Source organism: Amaranthus tricolor, chromosome 15 (assembly GCF_026212465.1).
Source record: "Amaranthus tricolor cultivar Red isolate AtriRed21 chromosome 15, ASM2621246v1, whole genome shotgun sequence".
In the NCBI taxonomy this organism is placed as follows: domain Eukaryota; kingdom Viridiplantae; phylum Streptophyta; class Magnoliopsida; order Caryophyllales; family Amaranthaceae; genus Amaranthus; species Amaranthus tricolor.
Window position 1 is genome coordinate 10,073,935 of NC_080061.1, and position 27,092 is coordinate 10,101,026.

General features: G+C 32.7%; 3 protein-coding genes across 8 annotated transcripts; 1 reads left to right on the plus strand and 2 right to left on the minus strand.

The window, feature by feature from the left end:
- Nucleotides 1-202: 202 nt before the first annotated feature.
- LOC130801944 (pathogenesis-related thaumatin-like protein 3.5) lies at nt 203-15,390 on the minus strand. Of its 6 annotated transcripts, none has more exons than XM_057665904.1 (4): nt 14,548-15,390; nt 6,554-6,750; nt 4,683-4,763; nt 203-1,093 (listed from the first exon to the last, which is right to left on the minus strand). In XM_057665904.1, exons 2-4 carry the CDS (start codon nt 6,603-6,605, stop codon nt 357-359), a joined length of 870 nt encoding a protein of 289 aa, XP_057521887.1. In that variant the 5' UTR covers nt 6,606-6,750; nt 14,548-15,390; the 3' UTR covers nt 203-356. The 6 variants fall into 6 exon arrangements, with proteins under 6 accessions (XP_057521887.1, XP_057521891.1, XP_057521892.1 ...); XM_057665907.1 differs by lacking the exon at nt 6,554-6,750 and adding an exon at nt 13,492-13,568 and having other exon boundaries at nt 210-1,093; XM_057665908.1 differs by lacking the exon at nt 6,554-6,750.
- LOC130801943 (probable prolyl 4-hydroxylase 6) lies at nt 9,692-16,346 on the plus strand. The gene is made up of 8 exons (XM_057665903.1): nt 9,692-10,071; nt 10,162-10,251; nt 10,329-10,386; nt 10,645-10,749; nt 11,665-11,722; nt 11,808-11,983; nt 12,055-12,115; nt 15,425-16,346. The coding sequence occupies exons 1-8, from the start codon at nt 9,986-9,988 to the stop codon at nt 15,727-15,729; spliced, it is 939 nt and encodes a 312-aa protein (XP_057521886.1). The 5' UTR covers nt 9,692-9,985; the 3' UTR covers nt 15,730-16,346.
- Nucleotides 16,347-17,847: 1,501 nt separating this feature from the next.
- LOC130801945 (uncharacterized) lies at nt 17,848-22,133 on the minus strand. Its single transcript, XM_057665911.1, has 9 exons — nt 21,785-22,133; nt 20,959-21,039; nt 20,232-20,861; nt 19,841-19,976; nt 19,582-19,744; nt 19,360-19,488; nt 18,823-19,017; nt 18,607-18,729; nt 17,848-18,518 (listed from the first exon to the last, which is right to left on the minus strand). Exons 1-9 carry the CDS (start codon nt 21,966-21,968, stop codon nt 18,417-18,419), a joined length of 1,743 nt encoding a protein of 580 aa, XP_057521894.1. The 5' UTR covers nt 21,969-22,133; the 3' UTR covers nt 17,848-18,416.
- Nucleotides 22,134-27,092: the final 4,959 nt, after the last annotated feature.

Here is a 27,092-nt window from a genome sequence, read left to right on the forward strand (position 1 = left end):
GATTTTTTACTTTTTAAGTCACATCATTTAATGTGTTAGAAAATCATAGAAGTATATTTTATTTTCTTTTTTTTCAATATTTTATAAAATCTTTTTAATGTTATATATTAAATGAGTATAGGATATTTTGAGACTGTTGAAACATAAAGGCATAAATTTTTTAATTTTTTGTTTATACAAATATATCAAAAATTGTAATATAGTCATACATTGCACGAGCATTATCCAGTAAATTTAAGGACCCAAAATACAAATGGAAACAACTTGTATAGCTTATTACATATATATTAACATATATAAGGAACTCCTTCATATGAAATCAAGTATATATCCACCAGGACCACTAAAGATAGTACCTAATTAGAAGCATAGTGTTGAATCTTATCATCACCCCATTCAGCAGGACAGAAAGTAACATAGAGTTCCTTCACCAAACAACTAATCAAAGGTGAAGGAGAATCAAAAGCATAACTAACATAAGAAGGACAAGCATTCTTAAATAGACGTGAATATAAACTTGGCTTGCAGTTTTGTGGATCTCCATACTCATTTCTACAGCAAAACCTGTCCAAATCAAAAGCAAGACATGCACTTTTACAACCCACAACATTCCCTTCACCATCCTTTACTTGTAGCTCCAAAGGACAGATTCCTTTAACATCTTTTAAACAGCTTTTAATGGCACATTTGTGGGCCCGCCCATTTGTCACAGAAACGGGCAGGTTGTACCCGTCTACGAGACTAACGTCGTAGAAACTAGGTTCGTTTTTGTCTGTATGAAGTGTGAGTTCTAATAATGTTGCAGGTGGTTTTCCTATTAGACCGTTGCATTCTAGGCGACTGTCGCAGTCGCCTGTTTGGCAGGCGGGTTCCCAGGTTAGGTTTGAGTTTTTGGGGTTGAAGTTGCAGCCACTTCGGGCCCAGAGACGACCACTCCAGTCCCATGGTGCGTGGATGACTGATGATTGGGTGGGTTTGAGGCAGAAACCACCATTGGCTATGACTGGGTGGCCTGTGTTAGGGGCAGTAGCAGGCCATATTGTGAATGGGCATTTGTTGGTGATCAGTATTGGTACTATGTGTCCAGCAACTCCTGAAATTCAAGCCATGTAAGACATTATGTATGAGAAAATTAGTACTAACAATACAGACTCTTAAAAGAATCACAAGGTGGCCACCCATCACATGTGATCCCCCATCGAGAAAATCAGTACTAAGAAAACAAAAACTATTACACTAAGAAGGTGAAGGTGAAGGTGAAGTGGTTGTTGGAAATAACCCACATGTGATCCGTCATCGAGAAACTAGAAAGAAGTTGATTAACGTATAAGCTTGATAGATTACTCCTTTTATTAACAAATTACCGATTGGTTATAGAATGTAACCTTATTAGACTTAAATGCAGTCAATTATACTCTTGTACGGGGCTTATTGTATACAAGCCTAAGGAGATTGATTTTAGTATTTAAATTTAAAAATTGTAAATGACACCTATGTATTTGAAAATTTTAGATTTTGATAGTTTTTGTATTTTATATTTTCATTGAGATTCTATGAAGTTGAATGGATTTCACATTGCCAAATTTAAGATTTATAAAACAGATTCAACATTTGAAAATAAATTTGAAATTGCCAAACATAATATAATCTAATTTTATAAAGATTTTTAGAAAGAAATGAAAACCTCTTTTATTTTATTTTATTTTTTTCATTTTAAATCGCTTGTTAAACCAAACAATAAAAAAACAGAAATAATAATTATATGAGAAAATATTTTCTAAATTAGACATCATCCCTTAGACATTGGTTTGAATGAGACACGAAGGGCATACCTGATACAAGTAAATGCCACAAGATGGTGCAGAGAATAAGTAGTTGCATTAGCGTGATCATAGCCGATATAACAAGATTAACAAAAATGTAAAACTATGAGATGTATTAATTGATTTATATGCAGAAGGCTAATAATAGGCAAGTTGAACAGGTGGTAAACTATTGTTAATTGTAAAATTTGATGCTTGATTATGCGTAAAGAATTGTGATCTTGACTTATGATGATTTTAATTTGTGCATAAGCAATGTACGTGGTAGTTTAAGAACTTGGCTTTAGTACTCTTAAATTACCTTTTAAGATAAATTAAATAGCACTTTGGAGACAAAGATCAAAAGTTTGAATAATGATCAAAAACATGGGAAAACAACAAGCTAAGTTTATCAACTTTTAATAGTGGTTCATGAATTTAACAATTTATACCAATGAATCTTACTATGATGCATTATTAACTATATTTTTTAGAGCAAATTAAGATACTTCCAATATTTCCAACTAAAATTTCAACTGCAGTCGGTAACAACTAACAAGTAAAGAATTAAATAAAAAGTTCAGGAGTAGTGATAAGTGCAATTACATGCACTTATATATTATACATTTGTATACTGTCTTTGGTTTACCTCCGGAGAATATGGGGTGTTTGGCAAATTAGCTTATTAAGTAATTTTAGCTTATTTTGATATAAATATAGGGTTGGGTGACCAAACCAGCTAATGCTAGTGTTTGGTGGACTAGCCGGTTGAAAGAACTTATTGATATGAATAAGCTGTTTTTTAACAAACTGCTCATAGCAGCGGGTTTAAAATCAACTGATTAGGTTAAACCAGTTAATAAAGTCAACTGGTCAAATCACCCACTATAATAAGTTATTAGCTACTAGTCTTAAGTTGTTTGCCAAACACCTTCTATAGATTACTTTGCTCCAATGTATGTATTTATGATGTTTCATGAGCAAGTTGGCTATTTATGCTGATTTGGCGTTGTTAGATATGTTTGATACAAAAGAATAACAAAAGAATTGAAAAGTACTCATAATGCAAAAGTTTTGATATGAAATTTGATACATGTTATTTATTATGAGCATACCTTTTGTTAGGAATATAGTATTGATGCAAGACTAGTGGCGTTTGAAGCCAGATGTCAAGAGCTTTCCAAAGATATATTATATACCCAAATACGACACTCGAACGGTTTGCAACCTTTAGATGATTTCTGAGGTTTTCACAAGCACGAAAAATCAATTCAACTTTTCTCACTCTTGAAAACGCCTACTTGGCTTATATATGTATGTGTTTCTATGTAAAAATGTATTTATCGCATTTAAGTGAACCATATGTTATGTCTGTTAATAACGCAATTTACATAATGAGTGAACATTTTTGTAAGCTTTTTTTTAAATTTATTTATTTATTTTGGTATGTATCTTTTTTTTTTTAAATAGAACTTTTATGCCTAGGGCGTTTGTGTGAGAAATGAATCATTTTGTAAGCATATTTTTCTTTTATTACGACTGTTTTTGTAAGCTTTTTAATTCATTCGTGTTTTTATGTATATATTTTGTGCTCATTAGTAGTGTTTTTACATGAAAACTAGACTTTTCTAACAAATGTTGTTGCAAAAACCTCAACCTTATTTTGAAACTTTTTTTAAGCTTAATTTTAAAAATATTTAGAGTAATGAGTTTCACGCTGAAATATTTGCAAAAGTAAGCTTTCAAGAAACACGTTGTCAAAGGAGCGTTTTTGTACCCTAATGAGCTGAAAAATGGGTTTTGGGCAGCTGAAGGAGGAAAACGCTACATGTAACAACGTTTTCTCAGTTCATGGAAAACTCTGCCCTTTTTTCCTATTGTATTTCTTTTGAAAACATTCTTTTTTTCTTGCCCAAATACGAAACTAGTAGCTTTTTTCTTTTTTTCCTTTGCCATTTTCTTCTTTTTTAAATAAACCCTAATTCCTACAAATCTCCTCTATCCTCCTTCATTTTCTTCCTCATTTGTAGTGTAGTTCATATTCTTCTTTCATTTTAAGCTTCATTGTCGAATTTGATGTGTAAAGGCGAGTATTTGAGGTCATTTAATTGTTTCCATTGAATTTTTAGGGTTTGAAAGGCTTGGAGTAATGTTGATTTATTTCTTATGCAGGAGTTTAACTTATTCATACTTCCTTCTATTACATGATCTAATTGAGGTAATTTTATAAACTTTTGAAAATAATGGATTGTCCTTTAGTGTGTAGATAGCATGGAGTTATTGCAAATAATAATTATGTAAGATATTAAGGTGGAAATTTAAGACCTATTGTTGCAAAAATTGATATGTTACATTGTGAGTTTCATGAGTTGTATAGAGTGTGTGGATTTGATAAAGGTATGGTAGAATTAAGATTGAAAATGAAATACGCTACCAGTCTATCAACCTTTACTGTTGTGCCACTTGATGAAGAACACTCAATGAATGCTTTGTGGGATCTTATTAGGAATTTGGGGTGTACTAGTACAGAAACATATATTGAACAAATACCCTTAAGTTTTAATCAAATGCCCCTTCTCAGTTTAATTTATCCAGTCTAGCCCATAATATCATAACTCTATTCAATAATATATCTTAAATGAAGAAGAACCCTAGAGAATAAGTCATGATGATAGGGGAGAAGGGCTTGAACTTGAGTGATGACTTGAGTGATGTAGGAGATTAGGAAGCTTTTGGTTACATAAATAGCATGGAAAAAGAAAAATGGTCCTTTGACGGGGGTTCACAATATGCCTATGCTACTACCAACATAACATAGGTTCTCAATGGTATCATGAAAGGCGCCAGATTCTTACCTGTTGCATCTATTGTTGAACTTACTTTTTGTCGTGTGAACAAGCGGTTTGTGAAGAAAACAGAGATTGCTAGACGACAACCTGCTTCTAATCATACGTACACTCCCTACATTGAGAGAAAAATAGAGGTAAACAAGCGTAAGGCAAGATATCACAATGTGGAGCCATTTGACATAAGCAATGGGAAATATGAGGTCACAACCGGGAAAAGTAAACGAATGTAACCCAAAGGCGGGAAGCGTTACATTGTTAGCTTTTCAAACCGCACTTGTACATGTAAAAAGGTTCGGATATTGCACTATCTATGTTCACATGTGCCAGCTATATTAACTGCTTATAGCTTATCAGAAGAACCTTTTGTGGATCGTCGTTTTTGCACTACTAGTTATATGAGGACTTTTGAGCCACAATTTGAATCTGTCCTTGACTTTACTCAATGGAGGAAATACAATGACCCTCGTCTAATTACTGATGCTAGTAAAGTATGAACAAAAGGACGTCTAAGGTCAAAGTGGTTGTGTAATAAGATGTATGACCGTACTGATATAGAAGTCAAATGTGGCTTATGCAACAGAACAGGGCATAACAAACGTGGTTGTACACAACGTCGAGGTGGTTAATAACTTCTACAATACTTTCTATAAGACTATAATATTTTAATTTGTGTACTTTTAAGTTGAACATTTTTTATGTACTTTGACTATGTATTATGCATTTAATTAAGCAGCTTGAGGTTTAATGCTATACATAACACAATAAATTACATATAAGTTGTTGTAGTAAACAAGTAGGATAAAATACAATAGGGAAAAACACAGTCTAGGGCAACGTTTTTCATGAATGGGTAAAAGTTGTTTTAAGTAGTGTTTTGCCCCTTCAGCTGCCCAAAATCCGTTTTCCAGCCCATTAGGGTACACAAACGCTTTCTTTGACGACATTTTTCCTGAAAGCTTATTTTTACAAACATTTTGGCGTGAAACTCATTACTCTAAATATTTTTAAAATTAAGCTTGAAAAAAGTTCCTTATTTAGACTGTGTGTAACTTAAACCCACAACATGTGGAATATGGTATATTGTTTTACCTATTTTGATCTAATAGTTATTTAAAGGTCATACAAAGTAGACGTTAATAAACCCTAAGTGGACCTTTATATACCGAAAGTAGACCTTTATATAGCCAAAGCATTAAAAAATAAGACTTTTATATACATAAGTTTGACTTTTATATACATAAATTACACCTTTATTACATACATAAATCACAAAATTAGTAACAAACCTAGTATTTAAGTGAAAAATTAGTAACTAAAACAGCAAAGTCAAAGAAAATTTATAAATGTTGAAAATGGGAGACTTACATTTGTGCCAAGTGTTTAGAGTAGTCACTATTTACTAAACCAGAAAACATAACTACACAACATTTTTAAGCTCCCTTTTGTACCGTAATCTTGATATGATACAATAGTAAGGAGCATAATGGTTATAAAAATGATCTTGAACAAAAACATGGTAGAGATAAAAGCAGCAAAAGTATTCAATTTATTTTCTAACAAGTAATAACACATCTAGAACACAGAAAAAACTAAAAACACATCAAAAAAAAAAAAAAAAAAACATGGCAAAAAATCCAAAAAAAACATCAAAAATCAATAATATTAGGAGAATTGCAAGAATAAACTTATCAAGGACATCAATTGATCCACAAAACAACAATTAATAATTAATTCAGCGAAACTCAATTTTTGCACAAGATAAGGCAACAAATTGTTGCTTATTACTCTTCCACGTTACTAAATTTCCTCCTACCAAGTAAAGTATCCAGATGTCTCCCGTCCAATCTGATATGTATAAGCAAAAAGATCCAAATGGTCATTCATTACATCTAAATAAGTTACCTCTTTCAATTGTTCCTCTGAGATATCTCAAGATTCTCATTATTGCCTTCATATATTGTATTTGTAGATTGCATATGCAATATCAAGTCTCATATGCGGAAGATAGATAGTTTTCCTACCATCCTATGGTACTTTCCTTTATCTGCTATGTGCTCCTTCAACCATCTATAACCCATGATTCATCATAATAGATGTTGCTGCATGTTTAAAATTCATCATCCCTGCATTGACTAAGAGATCTAAAATACATACTTTCTTTAATTGATAAAAATTCCCTTTTTTGTTCTTAGAACTTCCACTACAAAAAATATTCCATCCTTCTACGCTTAAATATATGCTAATGCTCATGTGTAAGCTAAAGTGTTTCCTCACACTTAAATAAGTGAACAAGTATTACTCACACTTATTAAGAGTGGCTAAGTCTGAACTTATTAACTAATCTTAGTGAGAAATTTAATTCTGTTATTATTTTTTTCTATTATTATTTTTGTTTTAATTATTGTAATAATTATAATAATTATAGTAATAATATTAATCGTCAGTTTTATGATTAATATTATAACAATTATTATTAATTATTACATAAAAAGAGCTATAAAAACTAGGTCAATAATATGTCATCTTTTCAAAACATAAATGTTTTGTCTTCAATTAATTATAAGTTCATGAACATTGTAAATCGTAACAAAACAAAATATCTAAAATGAGTCTTCAGCCCCAATACACTAAGCAACAGCAACTCAACACTCACGAAACAATGCAACAATACCAACAACATACAAAACAGTAGCAACAAGACCAGAATCAAATTGGAGCAGTAAAGCTCACAACAACAGCAACATACGTAGCATACAATAAAGTAATACAAGAAGTTTTCATTTGTCATTTTGGGTGTTTTATTTGTTGTTTTATTAAGAGTCTTTCTATTTGTATTACAAATTTTAGATAAAAATAACCTTGTTCATCCTCATATGTTTCCCATTAACTTTATAAAAACATTTTTTTTAATTTTGTTCTCCATATTTTTTCACTAACTTGTTTAAATATTTTTTTAGTATTTATGATCCTTATTTTTTCTCAATCAAATTTATAATTCAAATAATATATCTATTATCTAAAAGATTATATTTATTTTAATTCCTATAAATATTTCTTGTAATAACTTCATGAAGGAAGTAATTTTTTCAGGAATGCTTGTATATAGTATTGCTTTTGGATGAAATATAGGCAGTAGAAAAAAAAAATAATAAGCTCACGTCATTAGCAACATAGGCAGCATAAAACAAAAAAAATTAGACAACACCTCAACAACTCAAAAATATAAAACGTTTCTATAATTGTTAAGATGGTTGTATTTGGTACTTGTAACTGTTATATTCATTTCGTTGTAGCCACCTAAAAATTTCATTTCTTAATTTGATACAAAATAATAGTATACCTATCAACTTACTTGTTTTCCTATTTTTTGTAATTTGACGCACAATAACTTATTTAACATTTGTACTTGGCTCTTTTTTTTTGCTTACATTTATTGCCAAAACTTGTAAAATACTCCGTTCATTCTCTTTTGTTCTCTCACTTTCCGCATTTGAAAATTTTAAAAATTTATTCTCATTTAATATCATTTTATATAATAACTAATAGAATTCAAGGAAATCATTACACTTACACTTTAATTTATACAAATCAATTTACATTTTAATTCCTAATGTGTTACTATATATACCTGAAATTTGATTAATAACATTATTACACTTACACTTCAATCAATAAAGTCTTTATTTTTTAAATTATTTTACTCAACTCTAATGGTATCTATTGTGTAATTATTATTTATTTTGATTTCTTCCCACATTTCAAATGGAAAAATAAAAAAAGAATGGAAGGAGTAATGATTAAAAGAACCAATTAAAATAAATTATTTACAACAAAATGAACTACAACCGAAAACAAGCATCATATAATAGAATCATACAATACTATAAAAGAACTGAAAAATTTCACATGGCGGTTTTATAGAGTTTTGCCTAATATAACATTTTTTTAAGTTGAAATGTGATTGTGTGATATTCAAAAGATTTTATTACATTATTTATAATTTTAAGTATTAAAGGTAAGTTTTCAAAAAAAAAATATTATTAGATTGAATCATACAATCATTTCATACATAGAATACTATAAAAAAACTGAATTTTTTTTCCAAATAACGACTTTATAGAGATTTGTCAAATAGAGTATTTTTACAGGTTCAAATATAATTGTCTAATATTCAAAAGATTTTATTACATTAATTGTGATTTTAAATATTAAAGGTAAGTTTTCAAAAATATTTTATTAGATTAAATCATACAATCATACAATACTAAAAAAGGAAAATCATAAATGACGATTTTATAGAGATTTGCCAAATGAAAACTTTTTACAGGTTAAAGTGTGATTGTGGGACATTCAAATCATGTTCACTATAATATGCAATTGCATCTTTTTAAAAATTTTTATTTATAGGTATTTTCATACTAATCATTTACTATTAATTTGCTCAAATTAGCATATCAACTACCAAGCAAAATAAGTGAACACAAATTCTTACTTGAGACCGTTTCTACAGAGACATCTCAAGTTTGGGCCGATTCAATTTTTAATTTTAAACAAAAAGAAAAATCAATTAAACTTTCTAAATATGCGCGTATAATTGGGTATATAATGATCTGTATTTAGGATTATAGCGTTATGGGTATACAATGATTTGTGTTTGGGTAATAATATTATAAGCAAAATTAATCTTACCCTGCATTCTATTTTGACGATTGTCTCACTTTTTTTTTTTAATATCTTCAACATATCAATATCAATAAAATATTCTAATGAAGAAACAACTTGAAACACGTATCACATTCTTATTAAAAAAATTTTTGTGTATTTTCTATGATTAACATGGAAATTTCTGATACTTGACTTTATATTTAATGAAACAATTAATACATTAAAATATGTAAGATTTTTTATTGGCTATAAATTTATGTAATTTATTGATACACTATATTTCTTTATGTAAACGTATAATTCTTTTTATCTCAAATCATAAAGAAAATTAAAATTTAGTTCATTAAACCTTTTATCAAAATGAAATGATCCAATAAAAAAGACAAAAATATGGTGTAATTTAAAAAAAAAATTATAAAAAAGATAAAAATGTAATTTAAATGTTTGATCAAATAAATTTGATGACACATCCTCTTGGAACGAGACAAAAACAGTTACAGACCCTTCAAATAATTTCTACGTTTCCCTCACATTTCACATTTTTTTTCTCAATTCCGAAAGGTCCCCATCAATTCATGATATCCGTAGAACAAGATGACCACCATTTACTCTTTCTACTCCCCTATACAGCCTACCACTGATTCCTTGGTGAGCTAATGAACAAAACTTATGGAATTCCAATCATTCATATCATATTCTCTTTATGTAATGTTGCTTTTTTTCCACCCCTCTCATGGCGGATGGTTTAGCAACAAGTCTCTTTTTCTGTCTCATCAATCTTTTTCTTTATATGAGTGAATTCGTCTACAAAATAACAATGATTTTGATTTTTTCGGTCACTGCAGGCATGAATCAGTATTAAAATTGAAGAGTGAGATTGTTAGTCCTCTTGGGCTTGATCCTACTCGTGTCACTCGACTTTCATGGCATCCCAGGTTTATTTACTTATTTATTTTTTCTTTTTACTAAAATAGGGGTGTTTATAATTCTGGGTTTTGCTTGAATTTTTCAGGGCATTTATATACAGGGGATTTTTAACCCATGAAGAGTGTGATCATCTTATACAATTGGTTAGGGTGTTTGAATATATATTTGTTTATTGATATCTTTTTTTCAATTATAGAGTATACTAAAATGAGTCTTCTGCTACAAGGTTTAATCGGAAATAATCTCTTTATTGTTAATTACAAGGGCAAGATTGTCTAAATCCGATCTCCTAAACTCCATTGAGATGGGAGTTATTAATGGCATTGTATAATGGAGGTTGTTGTTGAATTATGGCATTTGGTCTTAAATGTGGTGTGTTTTGTTATTGTTTTGGGTTTTAGGCAAAGGATAAATTGGAGAAATCAATGGTGGCTGATAATGATTCTGGTGAGAGTGTAGCCAGTGAAGTCCGGACTAGTTCTGGCATGTTTATTGACAAACATAAGGTTTGTAATTTCCGCTAATTTTTCTACTATTTGAAGTTATAGTTTAAATTTTATACCTAATTAAATTGGTTGAACAATCTTCTTTATATTTAAAAAAAGTTGAGGTAAGCAATTTATTGTAAATAATGTATTGTTTCAAATAGAGGGACATTGTCTTCTAGTTGTCTGGGTTCTTCAATAAGACCTAAGGTTGTGTCTTTTGACCTGTGTTATTTAGACTCGGAAACTGATGTCGGATACTGGTACTTCTAAATACTCAATTTAAGCGTGAAATGAAGTATCGAAGTACCATATAAATGTCCGAGCATCAAGGATCGGATACGGGTACGTGAAGCAAAATGTAGAGTTCGAGTAACCTAGCTTTTGACATATGTGAGTGAAGGAAGCAAAAACGTTGAATCTTTATTTCTGGTTAGTAAACACTTGAGCTGCAAGTTTGGGGGAGAGATTATGGAAATGTAGAACTAAATCCAAACTAATGTAAATTGGGTCTATTTATGTCGCATGAGCCCAATTACATACAAAACAAACCTAGCAAAAACAAAGGTGAAGCATTCAAAAATAATGAACTGATTTTGACCATCAATATTTAAAGCCGAGTCGACTTTTCTGTGGTCTTCAGGAAAGTCAACTTGGTTTTTTCTTCTGGAAAATTGCCCAAGTAATTTTTCATGCTTTCTTCAAAGCACCCCATAATTACCTCTATTGTTAATTTGTTACTAATCTTATATTCCTAGGGTTATATCAAGCTAATCCAAGGTCCCTTGTGAACTCTAGGCACCCCAAATACCAACAATTTATTTGATTTGTTTGGAATTACCATCTACATAGTAATGTAGCTAAGTTTCTTAAATTGGTTCGATATTGATACAAACCTGGAAGACTTATTGATCGGTTTGTGTTTTGCCTTTGAAGGATGATATTGTTGCGAGAATTGAGACAAAAATTGCTGCCTGGACTTTCCTTCCTGAAGGTGAATTTTGTTGTATATCATGCCTTATCTTGTTGCATAATTCAGAGTTGCTATAAATATTTATATTCTTTTTGTTAATGTACAGAGAACGGGGAGGACTTGCAGGTTCTTCGATATGAGCTTGGTGAAAAATATGAACCTCACTTAGATTACTTTGTTGACAAAGCTAATCAGGAACAAGGTGGCCACAGAATTGCCACAGTTCTTATGTACCTGTCTAATGTTGATAAGGGTGGAGAAACTGTCTTTCCACTTCTTGAGGTATACTGTGTTTTAATTGCTTGAAGTTCATTTATTTTGTCCAAGTCTCACGGACTGGATGTTTTGTTCAGGGAAAATTGCAACAACCCAAAGATGATAGCTGGTCTGATTGTGCTAAAGGTGTCTACGCAGGTACAATACTGATTCAGTGTCAAATAACCAATTCAACCAAAGTTTAAGCTAATGGTTGGGACCTCAAGATATATTATATGCTTTAACAAGCCCCGGTCGTGATCTTTACCGGTTTAATACTCACAATTGCGTTTTTATATTTACAAATCTCCGACTGCTCGTTAAACATCTAATTTCCTCTTTCCAACTATAAAGAAAATTTGCTTGTTTGCCTGCATAAGTGTAACACCCCAGAATCTCCGACCCCTTAACGAAACTAAAACCGTAAAGGACGGGAGGAAATTCGGGTGTTACATAAAAGAAAAGGAAAAGAATTTGGATAAACGTTAAATATTAACTTTAAAAAGGTGCGTGGAAATTTCGGTAGCATCTCTTCTGAAAATCGAACATGTGATAAAGAATACCTAACACATGACCTTATAGAGCTTGTCTATTTTAAGGTAAGTGTGATCATAGTCTGTAATACCCTGAGATTACTTAACTTAGGCACACTTCTCACTAGCATAAACTATTTTATCAATAAGTAGATGTTCTATCAATGAGTAAATACTCTATCAAAAAGTAAACGTTCTATCAATGTGTAAGCTTTCTATCAAAGAATGAACCTTCTATCATTAAATAACTTTCGATCAATGAATAAATTTTCTATCACTGAATAACTTTCTATCTGTGGATCTTTCTCTACTTTCTGGCATAGTGACACCGCCAAGGGCGTTATCGGTCATCCAGCGCCCATGGCAAAGTATGAGCTCATGCCCCCTCTAGCTGACTCTCTCGGGTCCTACCTTCGGGAAAAACTAACACACTGGGGTTCTAAACCAGTGAAGAGGCCACCATATTGGGGTTTGCAAGGCCCGCATGGTAACACCTCGGTCAAGGGCGGTATCGGCCATCCGGCGCCCAGTGACCCAAGCATGCTCATACCCCCCTTACGGTGGTCCCGTCGAACCTCACCTAGGGGACTACTAAATCAACCGGACATAATTCAGTTGAGTCACGCCAGCTAATCATAATCTAATACTTTATCAGATAGGAATAACTTTCACTTTCGACTAATAATGAGCGCCCTAGGGTAGCAGCACGCCAAAACCCACTGAGCCACTCATCAAAATATGAAATTCACCTCTAAAGGAGTCATTCTAACTCCAAGTAAGGCATAATCCAATTCTTAGATAAATAAGGGAGTGATCCCCGCCTCCTACTAACACTCTCATTCTCTATAGCTATTCTAAGCGTAAAGATTTCATAATCGATAGCTCTTCATATAAAGTGTACTCACTAGTATCTCATAGTTTCAATGCAATGTATATTATCACAATAAACAATAATGTCTTAAAGCAAATTGCATATAAGGGTTAGTTACTACGTATACGTACTTGTAAGCGTCACTGCACGATCAAAAGTCGCAAAATCACCCGACTAAGGCTCTACTTTCCTCTTACAAAATGGGCACCTATATAAGTTATGAGTAGAACTAATAAGTTCCCTTAACTACTTTGCCATATCAAACTAAATGCCTTAGTAAACCACTATCAACCATTCAACATGAGTTTTTTGATTACTCTAGAACGTACACAACTCATCCAATATAAGTCAAAATCATTAACTCAACACAACATAAGTCTTTCCATCAATTTAAAGTAAAAGTATGTGTGAATCGTTTCTTCACATTAACTAATTTTGAGCATGTCAGCTCGCGTTACCCAAAAATAACTAATCACAACTAAATCTTACAATTTTAATTTAACATTTATATAACGATAAGGCAAATCTTAGAGTTATCGTATCGGGATATCATTTGTTACATTCTCCAAAGCTATTAAGAAATATAGTCTGAACAACACGACAAATTACTTTAGCAACCATCGAAGATAAGTTGACATTATGCTCTTGGCTTACTAATATCATGTATCTATAACTTCAATAACAACCTAATAAGGGTATTTGTAATTCACAATAATCAAACCACAACAATTAGTAACTATTATTCCCAATTTAATCGATCAAAATCACTTTCATAGTCAACTAACATCATCACCGTTACTAATTATTCACAACAATAATCAATCGACCAAATTTTAAAACAACTTTTAAAGTTATTTAATCAGTCATCACCAAAATATAGTATAAAACACACATTATTAGTAATTTCATCTCTAAATCCAAGCCCTAATCGTTTCGTGTTCAAAGATAACATATTTAATTACTACCCATACTAAGATTCAAAGAAACTAATACAAAATCAACACACAACCCATAATTTCAAATCACACTTCAAACCCTAAGTCATAAATATGTTTAATTTTTCAATCAAATTCTTACCCACAAAAAGATTCAATGAAATTAACACAACCAACACCAAACTCAATACACTTGATAAAACTCCAATTAAAAGTTAGAAAATAAATTAGAGAAAAGAGGAGATGGCTCACAGAGGGGTACTAGTAAAAATGGTGAAGAGGTAAGTGAAGGTTGTGGTGGTGGTGAACCGAGGCTGTCGTGGTGGATGAAGGGCCCAACGCAACAGCTTGCTGCTGCCTACTGGTTGCACAACGTAGCCTGGCTGCTGGGGTTTAGGTGCACCTAACAGCTGCTAGTGGGGAGGGAAGGAACGCAGCTGGTTGCTGCTGCTAGGCCGCCTGCTGCGGGTAGTTCTCGTGGCTGCAGATGCACCGTGAGGGAGAAGGGAGTGAGAGAAAGAGAGAAGAGAAGAGAGGGGGAGTGACGGCGTGTGAATCGAGTGAGGGAGGGAGTAATACCCACTTAAAACCCTAACTCATCCTATTTATTAAATTTATACACTTATTTATTATTTGTTTACCTAAGTTCATCTTTTTGAAAGGTCTAATTAGGAAAACTCACTTTCGAGTGCTCACACATTTTAATAAAATAATTATTTTGATTCGAACGTCTTTATTTGGAAATCGTAATTGTATTTTTAATATAAATATATGTTAATATTTAAATTTGTATATAAAAGGAGTTTATTAAAACTACTTCTAAATTAATTTAACATAATTATAAAATTCCAAAAGTTATTAAAATATTAATTAATGACGTCAGAAAATACGAGGGGTGTTACAATAAGCTTCACAATATTGAAACAGGAGCGATAGCAAAGCGAGCTGTCGTATAAAGGCGAACACCCCTTTTGGCGAAAAAACGACCTACTTTTAGCCTTATTTTCCCCTCTCTCATGATAGCCATATGTGGTCGCTTATCTCTGTTATTTGTTTTCTTGTAAGACTTGCGAATCTTATGATTGCGCCCATGTCACTGCCTAATGATGTGTGTTGTGTCTGCATACAGTGAAACCCAGTAAGGGTGATGCTTTGCTGTTTTTCAGTCTTCTCCCTAATGCAACTACTGATCCACTCAGCTTGCATGGTAGCTGCCCTGTTATTCAGGGTGAAAAATGGTCTGCAACAAAGTGGATTCGTGTTCGGTCTTTTGAAACATCCAATGAGGAAGATGCATCGTCTGGAGAATGTGTGGATAAAAATGTGTTTTGCTCTTCGTGGGAACGAGATGGTGAGTGCGAGAAGAACCCTGAGTATATGGTTGGCGACATTATAAGAAAGGGAGATTGCAGAAAGAGTTGCAATGTTTGCTGAGCTTCTTCAAATGTGGTTCAATTTTGTTTTTCTAAAGGTATTTTCTTACGTCCTACGTAGCCGAAAATAAGCGAATAAGTACTCGTTCGACTGGAGTTCTGAAAGAGATACCCTCTAAGGATAATCGTGACGTCCATTTCTGAATAAATATCGTTATGATTGGTAAAAATAACATTTAATATCTTTTGCGGTCTATGTGCTGGAAAATAGGCGAATATGTACTTGTTTTGACTAAATTTTCGAAGGAGTTACCCAATAAGGGTAATCACGACATCTATTTTTGTAAAAATATCATTATGATGGGTAAAAACGAAGTTTAAGTGCTAAAACACAAAGGTAGCATTGGTAATTAGGGAAGTCAAAGTTGATTAGGGATGGTCAACAAAAGTCAAAGGTAATTAGTAATGGTCAACGGTTATTCATGTTGGTTAAAGGTCATTTGAGTTGGTCAACAGTCATTTGACTTCAATGATGTAAACTTTGATTAGATACTTTAGCGGCTGTAATTCGCAAAATATAAACTTTGAGGTTGTAATTAGCAAAAGTTCAAAACTTAAAGACTGTAATTTGTAAATTATTCTAAAAGTAAATATACCTTACCTTTCATTTCGAACAAATTCTTATATGGAATCGTCTCATCGTTAGACACGTTTGATATTTGAGTTAAATAGCTTAATAATAAAATATTAAGCAAATAGACTTTTTGTTTTAAGGTTGTCTTACCGAAAGATGATCTCTCAAAAGAATAACTCTTTTGAAATAAGTGGGCTAGTTTCTATCAGAGAGGAACAATAACGTTGGTCAGAGGAGCTTAGTATTTAGTTATGTACTGATTATATCAATGATCAATATATTTTTTTCACATATAAATTTTGCTGAGTTATTCATATAAAGGGATAAATTGTAAAATTATACGGCTTTCATGTCGCATTTGTTTTTGTTGGAGTGAGTATGAGTATGACTTTGGTGTGTAGTAGGTGGATATCGGTATGAAAAGTCACAGTTGTTATGGGTAGTGGATGGGTATGAGTATGAAAAATTCAACCTACCATGAGTAGTGGGTAGATGATAGGTAGTGGGTATGAGGTCTTACTTGTCCCATACCCACCCGCCCTACCCCATAGCCGTCCACCCTATATCTACAATATAGTACTAATTTATAGTAATTTTGTATATTTTTATCAAAGATTATTGATAAATACTTAAGGATATTAATTTAATATTATTACATGGTTAAACAAAATTAGATATACAATTAAATTAAAATTTTAAATGGATATAAATATGAAGAGTACATACGACATTTACCCGCCCATTTTATCATCCCTATTCATATGATTATTTAGGTTCATTTTATATCACATTGAAAATAATTTCTTTGCACAAGAATTGATCATCATTAGCATTTAGCATCCATGTTATTCATGATCATGGCACATTATTTCCTTGATGATATGGCTCTAATTTCATGATTTTGATTTTTTCTCTTGTTAATTTTTTCTATACCCTCTTTCCATCTCTTTAGATTTGCAATAAAAGGATAGAGTGGTTTTATGAATATTTTAGACAAAAAATGCATGGAATAAATATATTAAATATTAGAAATGTTCCTAAATTTTTAGAATTTGTGGAGTTCTGAGTCTTGTGACACTTATTGCCATTTTAATAAGAAACAAGTATTGAAAGGAGGGGGTAAATACTAAATAGGGTAGACAATTGCCCCTCAATTTATGAAGTTTCCAGGTACAGATTTTTGCCACTTCAACATAACGAACTGGTTTTTCAGTTTCCACACATTAGACGCCACTATGATATACTCATTCCAATTCATTACTAATGTCTCATTTGCTTTATACACACTATCTAATGTACTTATTCAATCCTTAATATCTCTAATTGTGCGTAATAAAAAATTATGGAAAATTGATACGAATAATTTTTATATTGCGACGAATCAAATAAGATCCATCTTGACAATGTTTTAACTTATGGATTAGTAATAAAATACAAGTTAAAAGTAAGAGATAAAAAATGTCCAAAAAGCAAATGAGACACTACTAGTGAATTAGAGGGTTTAGGTTCCTCACCAAGAAGAATAACTTAGCCACGAAAGCGAGCTTACAAGTTACACCATAACGCCTTGTACGGACGACAAGCTTGGCTTGATTAAAATGTAAAATTACAGCTCAGATTGCTGAACCCTCTTCTGTGAACTCGTTCGTTAAGACACTTTTGAACGGCGACAGTATGATACAGTAAGATTTACCGGGTATTCTACACAATTTTATACCAATAATCCTACATACTTTAAACAGCTTGAGAAAAGAACGATAGTTACTTGCATCCTTATTGTTTTTTAATTGGAAATGTTTTGCTGATTCAAACATGCTATAAGGCTCTGACATTGTTGTTGTATATATAAAATAAGTTTGACGGTGAGAAAATTTCCATCTTTCTGCATTCATTGTTATATTGTTACAACTACGCGTGAGTTTAATTACATACAGTTTGGTATACACTGCCAAAAATAAGATTAAAAGCAGATAAAGAACAATCAGAATCAACATCAGTAATTCACACCTCCTTCCTCAGTGTGGTTTGGGGTGGAATCATCAAATATGAATGGAGATACAAGTTACAAAAACAGCATGACTCTGAGGTCTGACCTTCCGGGGCTTCGTAAGTTCTCAACTCATACTTACTGACAAGTGACGGTAGTTGTTGTAGTCGAGTTCATTTAGCCTTACACAACATAACAGATGCTCCGGTAAATCCTCAGGCTTGTTTCCCTGGTCGTATCAGTAAAATATTGAAGTCAAATATTTAGAAAAATTCAGAATGAACCACCAAGAAAGAATAAGAAAACGAATAGAGCACCTGAATGGTGAGGCCAAAATCCAAAACGCAGTGCTTTAATCTGCTTTGAACGGAATCAAGACCTTTCCTACAAATATAACTAAATCTGTGCACATCCAAATCTATCTCAAAGTAGTTTTCGCCCTGTACAATATGTAGATATCTCGTATTAACAAAGCTGTTTTTCAGGTTATGGTAAAGTAATCAGAAGGCAAAACTATTAAATGATCATCTTACCGAGTAGAATTCATGTTGAGGACGTGATAGGACAGGTTTTTCATTGTAAGCATTGAGTAGCTTTTTTTCCGCTTTATTCAGATTAAGATCTTCCAAGTTCGCTACCCGACCCAAGATCTTTAGTCTTTCCCTAAAGGGTGCTGCTGTCTCCGATGAATAACTCTTGATCTTTTCGGTCTCATCCTCTATCAACCTCTGATTCACAAACACTACTATGAGAGTTCAAAAGTTTTATACAATCTTGCATCCGAGAATTAACAGGAATGATGTTTGATGTCACATGTTTGAAATATAAATCAGCATAAACAGCAATTTTAGCTTATTTTGATACAAATAGATGGTTGAGTGGTCAAACAATCTAATGCTTGTGTTTGTTAAATTAGTTGGCTGAAACAACTTATTGTTATGAATAGGCTGTTTTTGAACAAGCTCATAGCAACATACTCAAAATCAGTTGATCAAATCAACCAATGTAATCAACTACTAGCTATTAACTGTTTGCCAAACAACCACAGATCAACGGTTAATGTTTCTTACCCTAACGTTTTCTTGAAAATGACGAGGCAAATCCTTTGAGAAGTTTTCCGAAAGCCTAAAATAGAGAACGATGCTCATTCCTTCTCCATCGTGTTCGCGACTGAAAACTGAGGCCGGATATAATGGTATCTAGGCATTACCAAAAAAAATGAGTGGAAGAATTTAGTCAAACAACCATGTTTACTACTTATTTAGCTTTCAAATGTAAACATCATTAGGAACCTGAATGTTCACAACTAGGACAGGGGGAATTTTTCCTGAAGAATATATGGGTGGCAACTCCACAAAACGAGCAATGTGACTAATTTTTCGATGAGACTGAAAAATATCAACACCAAATGGATAAAAAGCAGCATGGTTCGGAGCTAAATCTTTTCGTTTATCCCTGCCATAAGAGAAGATTGAGAAGATTGAAGACATCATAAACACAAAAATCATTTCCTGCAGAGAATAGCTTATAATTAGTGCACTGTTTGTTCACCTAAGATAACTATGACCCCGAACATTAAAGGTGCTTGGATCGATAGGTGACCAGCAATCGGACATCTTCTTTTCTGGTGGGCAGTAAGGTATCTGCGCACCTGCTATTGGTCTTTGCAGTGGTGCCCTTGGTGAAACTGCCAACCCAAATATGTAAGTTAACACACTTTTTATCGATAAAAACCCGATAACAATATCAGGCACAAACACATATTCATCCAAGAATGGCCTGTACCATAACCAGTGTCACATAATTCGCTAATCTACTCACGAATCGCGAATCAAATAAAGCCATTTATGATCAGTTTTGGGCTATTCTTGAGCAAATTTGAGCGAATCGCGAATTCTAAAAGCAAATTATGTTACACTGATCACAACCAAAATATCTGTACCTAAAGTAGAAGTAAGATCATCCCTCCACCGAAAGGAGAGCACTTTCAATCCCGCCTTCTTCCTTGTACCGGGAGGGCTAGGACTGACAGATCTCCTTCTATCAGCACCCGACACACTTGAAATCGTTAGACATGGCAAACACGAAGTTGGAACTCCGGCATAGTTACCAACACCCGGTGAATCATCAACTCTTCCATGATCTTCACGTTCATCCCTATGCTTGCACACTTTTACCCAAAACAAAGAAGGCCTCACATCGAATAGGTTACTTTGCGACTTTAATTGGGAAGCGTTCAAGTCCTTAGTGTGCAAACTCAACGAATTTTCACGACGAATTTGTATAGTTTGATCAGAAAAGTCTTGATTACAACCAAAAGAGAATTCTGTAGGTGTTGATTCATTTTCATGTTTCTGATCATTCAAAGATTGTTCTGAATGAGTGCAATAATAGCTAAAAGAAGTTTCATCAGCATTTTGATGTAATCCTTCAACATCTACATGTTCTTTAGGTTGTCTAAGATTAAAGGAAGACATAGCAGAAAAACAACCATAAACAGGACTTTGGCATTTGGGGGATGAAAAAGTTGATGGGCATGTGCTTTGATCAGAGCTAATTGTGGAAAGGGAATCTGCATATATACATATACATATCACCATTCAAATCATGACATGTTGCCTAAGAATATTGACTAGGAATTAAAACATGTTTGAACTGTTTATATATACCTTCTTGAATGCTGTAAAAATCTTCATCCCAATCAGCTTCAAACACAGGGTGGGAATCAAACCATGCCTCATCCAAGCTGACTGTTAACAGTTTACAAGGCATCATCATCATTATTGGTACCCAGTGTATCCCGCTTATATGAACTATGACCACGGTTTGGGGAGGGAAAGAAGACGACAATCCATACCCATAAAGGAGGACGTGGCCTAAGAGAGAAAATCCCGTTAATAAGAACTATAATAAGGGCCGGAAGGGAAGGAAGATGACAACCAATACCCATAAAGGAAGATGCGGCCAAAAAGTCCTTTGGCTTGAGCAAAATATCATCATGCAAATTATAATCAGCAGCATATTCTCAAGAAAAGTAAATATCCTTCTCCTAAACTGAAAAGTACATCACATTCTCTCTTTTTTTGTGTTCCCTTTTTGTTGTTGGTAATGAGTGATGACAAGCTTTCACATTTGGTAGCAATGGCTTTACACAACCTTCATTTAACTTATCTTTTTGATTACATCTAAATAATGTTGGATTTTAGTACAATTTGCATATAAAATGTTATATTTTGAATCATATATCATTATGTTTAAGTATTGAGCTAATAAATCTCAAAAGATTGATTCAGCTACATAAACCATTAGATCAGTTATAATGTTTATGCATGTATATAATATTTCTTCTTCATTCATTTTGATTTTATCATCTCAACCTAAATCATTTATATTCTTTTCCCTCTTACGTTTCATCACTAAAACCAATAGACTCAAAAAAAAAAAAAAAAAAAAAAAAAAAAAAAAACTACAAAGTACAAAATATGATCATAGTACCTCTAAAAGTGGGATTAATATAAGAAGGAAGATCATTGAAGCCAATAGACTCATTAATGGGAACAAGCTTATTGTTAAGTGATAAGCTCTTCTTTATCCTTGATCTTCTTGTCTTTCTGTATCTCTTTGAGAACTTTAACTTCCCTCCTACACAACTTTCTGGCTTTGAAGCACAAGCACCCATCTTTCTGATCTCTTCTCAATCTTTTTTCTGTCAAAATCTAAGTTAAAAGAGACCTCTTTTTTTTCTAACATATAGAATTAAAAACAAATTAAAGAAATCTTCCAATACCAGTCTATTTCTTCACTATTTTATTTTTGTACAACAGAAAGCTATATTATCCTAAGCTCAGTCTTTGAGTCTTTGTCTTAATATATTTAATTAACAAACTTATATTCCCTCAACGATAATGCCAAAGTTTTATCTCAATGTAAAAAAAGTTGACTATTAACTTTATTATTTATTGATTGTGATCGATAATAATCAATCACAAACAAAAGTTTATAGCTATAATTTTATTACATTTATAACGCCTTTTCACATGAGATTAAAAATATAGATAAAAAAAAATTAATATTAATAATCACACTTTTTACTTATATGCTATAAATAATCTCAATTTTGAATTCTTTTCTAATAAATTAATATTTGTCCTTAGTTTGTTGTCAGCATACTAATAAAGTAATAAGGTATGTTGATATTAACTTAAGAGCAAATGTTGAATTATTATAAAATAAAAGATTATACTGACAGCAAACCAAGGGCAAATATTGAATTATTAAAAAATACTCCAAAAGTGTGATTATTTACATCGATGGATAAAAGATTGAATTATTAATATTAATTTTTTCAAAATAAAATACAACTTTATGGCTGAGATGCAAACGCATGACATTCAATTACATTGAAATCTAATACCATATTATATAAAGTTTTTGCTAAAAAGTTAACAATTGGTGCCACATAATCTATTAGATCCCTATCAATTTTCAAGTGTAGTTAAATCTTATATAAAAGGTAAAATTGAAAATGAAACATAATCATTTATATCAAATAAAAATAAAGTAAAAGAAAAAGAAAAATCAAAGAGAGGAGGAGAGAAGATATGAACAGAATGATGAAACAATAAAAAAGGTAAAACCAGGTCCAAGTACAGAGTAGCGTTGCCCCCACGATGTCAAGACTCAAGACTTATTAGTAAGAGTTATGACGCACGGGGATTCTCACAAATTGCCTTCTGCACGACCCTTTTTATAATTCGTAATATTAAGACTTAAATAAAATTGTTAAAATGAGAATTTTACTTGAAATCATTAGACATCTACAGAATTGAATTTTAAAATTGTAAGATTATACAATAAATTCAAATTTTTTGTTTAGTCATAATTATTCTCCTCAGAAGTTAAAGTTTATTAATTAAAGTTTCATTCACTTCATTTTTAAGAATGAAATAGAAAAATATTTAATAATTAATTTAAATCTTCACACTAATGAAAAATTTATTTTTTAAAAATTATGATGATGAATCGTTTAATTGTAAGAAAAATTAATGAAAGATAGTAAATAAGAAAAATTTTAAAAAAATTAAGAATAAATTTGTAGAGTCGAATCGTTAAATTGTAGAATCGTAGAATCATATTATGATTCTACCTCTATAAATTTCATATTAATTAGAATCGTAAGATTCTACCAACTTACGATTCTACCTACGATCAAATTGCTCGCTTATATTTGGATTGTAAAATCGTAAAATCGTAGATTAGAAGTTTGATTTTAATTACCATGGACATAAGTTTATCTCATTTTTATTTTTTGTTTTAAATTATATTTCTTCTTTAATTGTTACATATACTTAAATTATTTTTCATTTCATGTGCACATTTCTCCTATTTTGTTATAAAACACAACTTTACTAAGTTTTTCTTAATTTTTGCAACAATTATCGATGGAACAATTTTTAGAAGGTAATACATTATGCGTATCCACTCACTGTTTAACAACTTCGTACCAGAAATCTAGGCAAATGCTCCGACAAAAGTAGGACTATTTTCTGGCCGTCTCAAAATCATAACTTGTAAATCTTGGTCACAGCTTGATTGTATGGCAATGGCCTTATTAGGATACGATGACCAAGTAAGAGCTGTGAGACCCTTAGCCTCCTAGCATTTGACATTTCATGTCTGCTTTGTCCTTTTCTATACAGCTATGAAGTATATGTTTCTTGGGATTTGGGTTTTTTTCATGATTGCAGAGACTTTATATATAGAGATGTTAAAACCAAATCTGATGATTTGATATATAATTAATCTTGTACCCTATCTAATTTGATCCAACATAAAAATTAGAATAACAATTAGGTAAAAACGAACGTAGACACAAACCTTGATTTTGAACCTATTCGAAATATTTGACCTAAAATTGTTGAAGTCAAATAAGTTTTTATTTACACTTTGAAACTTAAAAAAAAGCAAATATAATTGATAATCACTTATCTAAAACACATTAATGCAAATTACTAAGATCACACGATCCTACGATTCGATTCTATCGATTTCGATCTTACGGGTTTACTCCTTAAAAGATTCTGTTGGTGTTTGGTGACTCGAAGCAAGTCTAAACATGGGAAGTTCAATCAAAGAAGAGAAATGGCGTTCCAGAGGGTTTGGGTTCTAGTGACCAAGCAACGAGTCGTCGGTATGGGCGAGTCACTTCCTGTAGTTTTGCGGGCTTTGACGGTAACATGTGTATTTGAGCTAGTTTTCTTGTAATTAAATTCAACCTAATTCCTTTTCTAGAGAGGCATACCATATAAACCCCTCTAAAATTAGGGTTAGGTTTTACCAAAACACAAGAGAGAAAGTGAGCCACCTAAAGAGAGATTGTTTTTGATTCATCTTGTAATCTTGCATTTTATTAATTAGTGGAACTTTTGATCTCGGTGCCCGTGGATGTAACTATTACATTGATAGTAAATCATGTAAACTCTTGGTGTGTTTTCTTGTTGTTTGCATTGAAACTTTATTGTTTTCAATTATTGCTTCTGCTATCGCACAACCAGAGCACATGTTTTCGATCTAGACGTGTTTTGAGGAAAACGGTGGCAGGAGATTCTACAATAAGAATTAAGAAGTTTACCGGGAAGAATAGTTTTTTGCTATGGAAAATTAAGATGAAGGCTCAACTAAAACAATAGAAGACCTAGCATCCTTTGATTCCGAAGAGTACGACGTCTACATCAAAATCGAGAGACGGACTAACTAACACGCAGTTAGAAATGATGGAAGAGAAGGCTTACTCTACCGTTTTTCTAAGTCTTGATGATCACATCATCATGGAGGTAGCTGATTAGGGAACGACTGCAAAATTGTGGTTAAAGATGGAGTCATTATATATGACTAAGTTGTTAATCAACAAATTATTACTGAAGCAATGATTATTTAGCCTTCGAATGCAATCAGGTACACCCTTACAGGAACATCTAGAATAACTTAATTCTTTTTTACTAGATTTGCGTAATTTAGATGTTAAGATATATGATGAGGATGTTGCGTTGATATTGCTTGTGTTGCTTGTGTTTCTACCGCTGAGTTTTTGAGAACTTTGTTGAGTCTTTTGTTGTGGGTAAAGACTTGTCGACCTTAGAAGTAGTGAAGGAAATACTTCACACTGGGGAGTTGCATCAGAAGGCCATTGGTGATAACGAGGATAACAATAGTGGGTCATTTGTTAGGTTCGGTAAAAATTCTAAGAAGAAGAAGGGGACCAATAAGTGTAACAATGTTGAGTTGGGTACCGGTAACGGCATAGATGGGTTCGATAATGATAAGAAGAAGATATTTTATTGCTGTCAAGAACCGAGTCATTTTAGGGCTAATTGTTCTGAAAGGAAAAACAAGTCCAAAGCTGCAGTTCAAAAGAAGACGTGGCACTAGTTAGTTCTACTAAGTCTGGTAATCTATCTGATAAGTGGGTCTTAGATTCGGGGTGTTCGTTCCATATTAGTCCATATCGGGATTGGTTCAAAGCTTACAATGGGGGTACAATTATTTTCGGAAACAATGCTCCTTGCAAGGTAACAGGTATTGGTTCCATAAGATTGAGGACAACTGATGGGCGAAGGTTAACATTAACTAGGGTACAACGTGTTCCTGCATTGGGAAAGAATATGATATCACTAGGTGCTTTGGATGATTTGGGATATAATAATGGTGAGCTTTCGGATAAGGAGTTGTCAATTTACAAGGGTTCGAATTTGGTACTTGAGGGTATTAGGAGGAACACCCTCCATGTCTTTAAGGGTGTTACACTGTCTAGTTTTGCGGTTTGCGCATCAGTTATTAATCAGGTGATGATCAATATTTGGCACATAAGGCTTGGTCATATGGGTGAGAAGGGGATGCAACTATTTTCCAAGATCGGGTCAAGGTTGCCACCCTTGAATTTTGTACCATTGCGTGTTTGGAAAGAAACACAGGTCAAAGTTTAGTAGGGGTGCTCACATCACAGATGAAGTGCTCGATTACATCCATTCAGATTTTTAGGGGCCACCTAGAGTTAAAGGTATGGGAGGTTATCGCTATTTTGTCTCATTTGTTGATAATAAGTCCCTATACACTTGGCTTAAGTTGCTTAAGTCAAATGATGAGACCGTTAAAGCTTTCAAGTAATGGAAAGCTTTGGTGGAGAATCTACAGGAGTAGAAGATAAAGAAGCTACGTACGGACAATGGGATAGAGTTTTGTAAAGACGAGTTTAATGAGTTATGTGCTAATGAGGATATAGGTCAACATCTTATCGTTAGGAAGACACCACAACAGAATGGTGTTGCAGAGCAAGTTAATCAGACGCTACTAGAGAATCTGATGCATGATCTCTAATGCAAGGCTTGGGAGGAGGTTCTGGAGTGAAGTTGTGATGACGATTTGTTATATAACCAATAGGGCTCCTCATTTGGGAATTGATTTTAAAATTCCATTTGAGATTTGGAATGGTAAGTTACCTAGTCAAACTTAACGATTTTTTGTTGTGTTGCTTATTATCATGTTGTTGAGAGTAAGCTAGATCCACGAGCCAAGAGGGGGTGTTTTGTCAGGTACGGTGATGGTGTGAAGGGGTTTATGATTTATTCACCTTCAGAAGGTCGAGTGATTCTAAGTAATGATGTTACATTCAACAAAGGCACCATGTATTTAGTGAAGAGCATAGAGACTTTAGATTCAGGAAACGAAGGGGAGAACGTTTTACAAACAGATAAGGTGCTTAAGGTGCATCAGTGATCACTCTACCATTGTTGATTTACCTTCGGTA

Coding starts and splice junctions, on each gene's coding strand:
- LOC130801944 (XM_057665904.1), bottom strand. CDS start 6,605: ATGAAGGCAATAATGAGAATCTTGAGATATCTCAGAGGAACAATTGAA. Junction 4,764..6,553: donor CAGAGGAACAATTGAAAGAG/GTAACTTATTTA, acceptor CTCTCAATGTAG/GGAGTGTACGTATGATTAGA. Junction 1,094..4,682: donor GCTTGTTCACACGACAAAAA/GTAAGTTCAACA, acceptor CTTGAATTTCAG/GAGTTGCTGGACACATAGTA.
- LOC130801943 (XM_057665903.1), top strand. CDS start 9,986: ATGGAATTCCAATCATTCATATCATATTCTCTTTATGTAATGTTGCTT. Junction 10,750..11,664: donor TGTTTATTGACAAACATAAG/GTTTGTAATTTC, acceptor TTGCCTTTGAAG/GATGATATTGTTGCGAGAAT. Junction 12,116..15,424: donor TGCTAAAGGTGTCTACGCAG/GTACAATACTGA, acceptor GTCTGCATACAG/TGAAACCCAGTAAGGGTGAT.
- LOC130801945 (XM_057665911.1), bottom strand. CDS start 21,968: ATGGGTGCTTGTGCTTCAAAGCCAGAAAGTTGTGTAGGAGGGAAGTTA. Junction 19,489..19,581: donor TCCTAGTTGTGAACATTCAG/GTTCCTAATGAT, acceptor GGTAATGCCTAG/ATACCATTATATCCGGCCTC. Junction 19,018..19,359: donor ATTTTCAAGAAAACGTTAGG/GTAAGAAACATT, acceptor TTTGTGAATCAG/AGGTTGATAGAGGATGAGAC.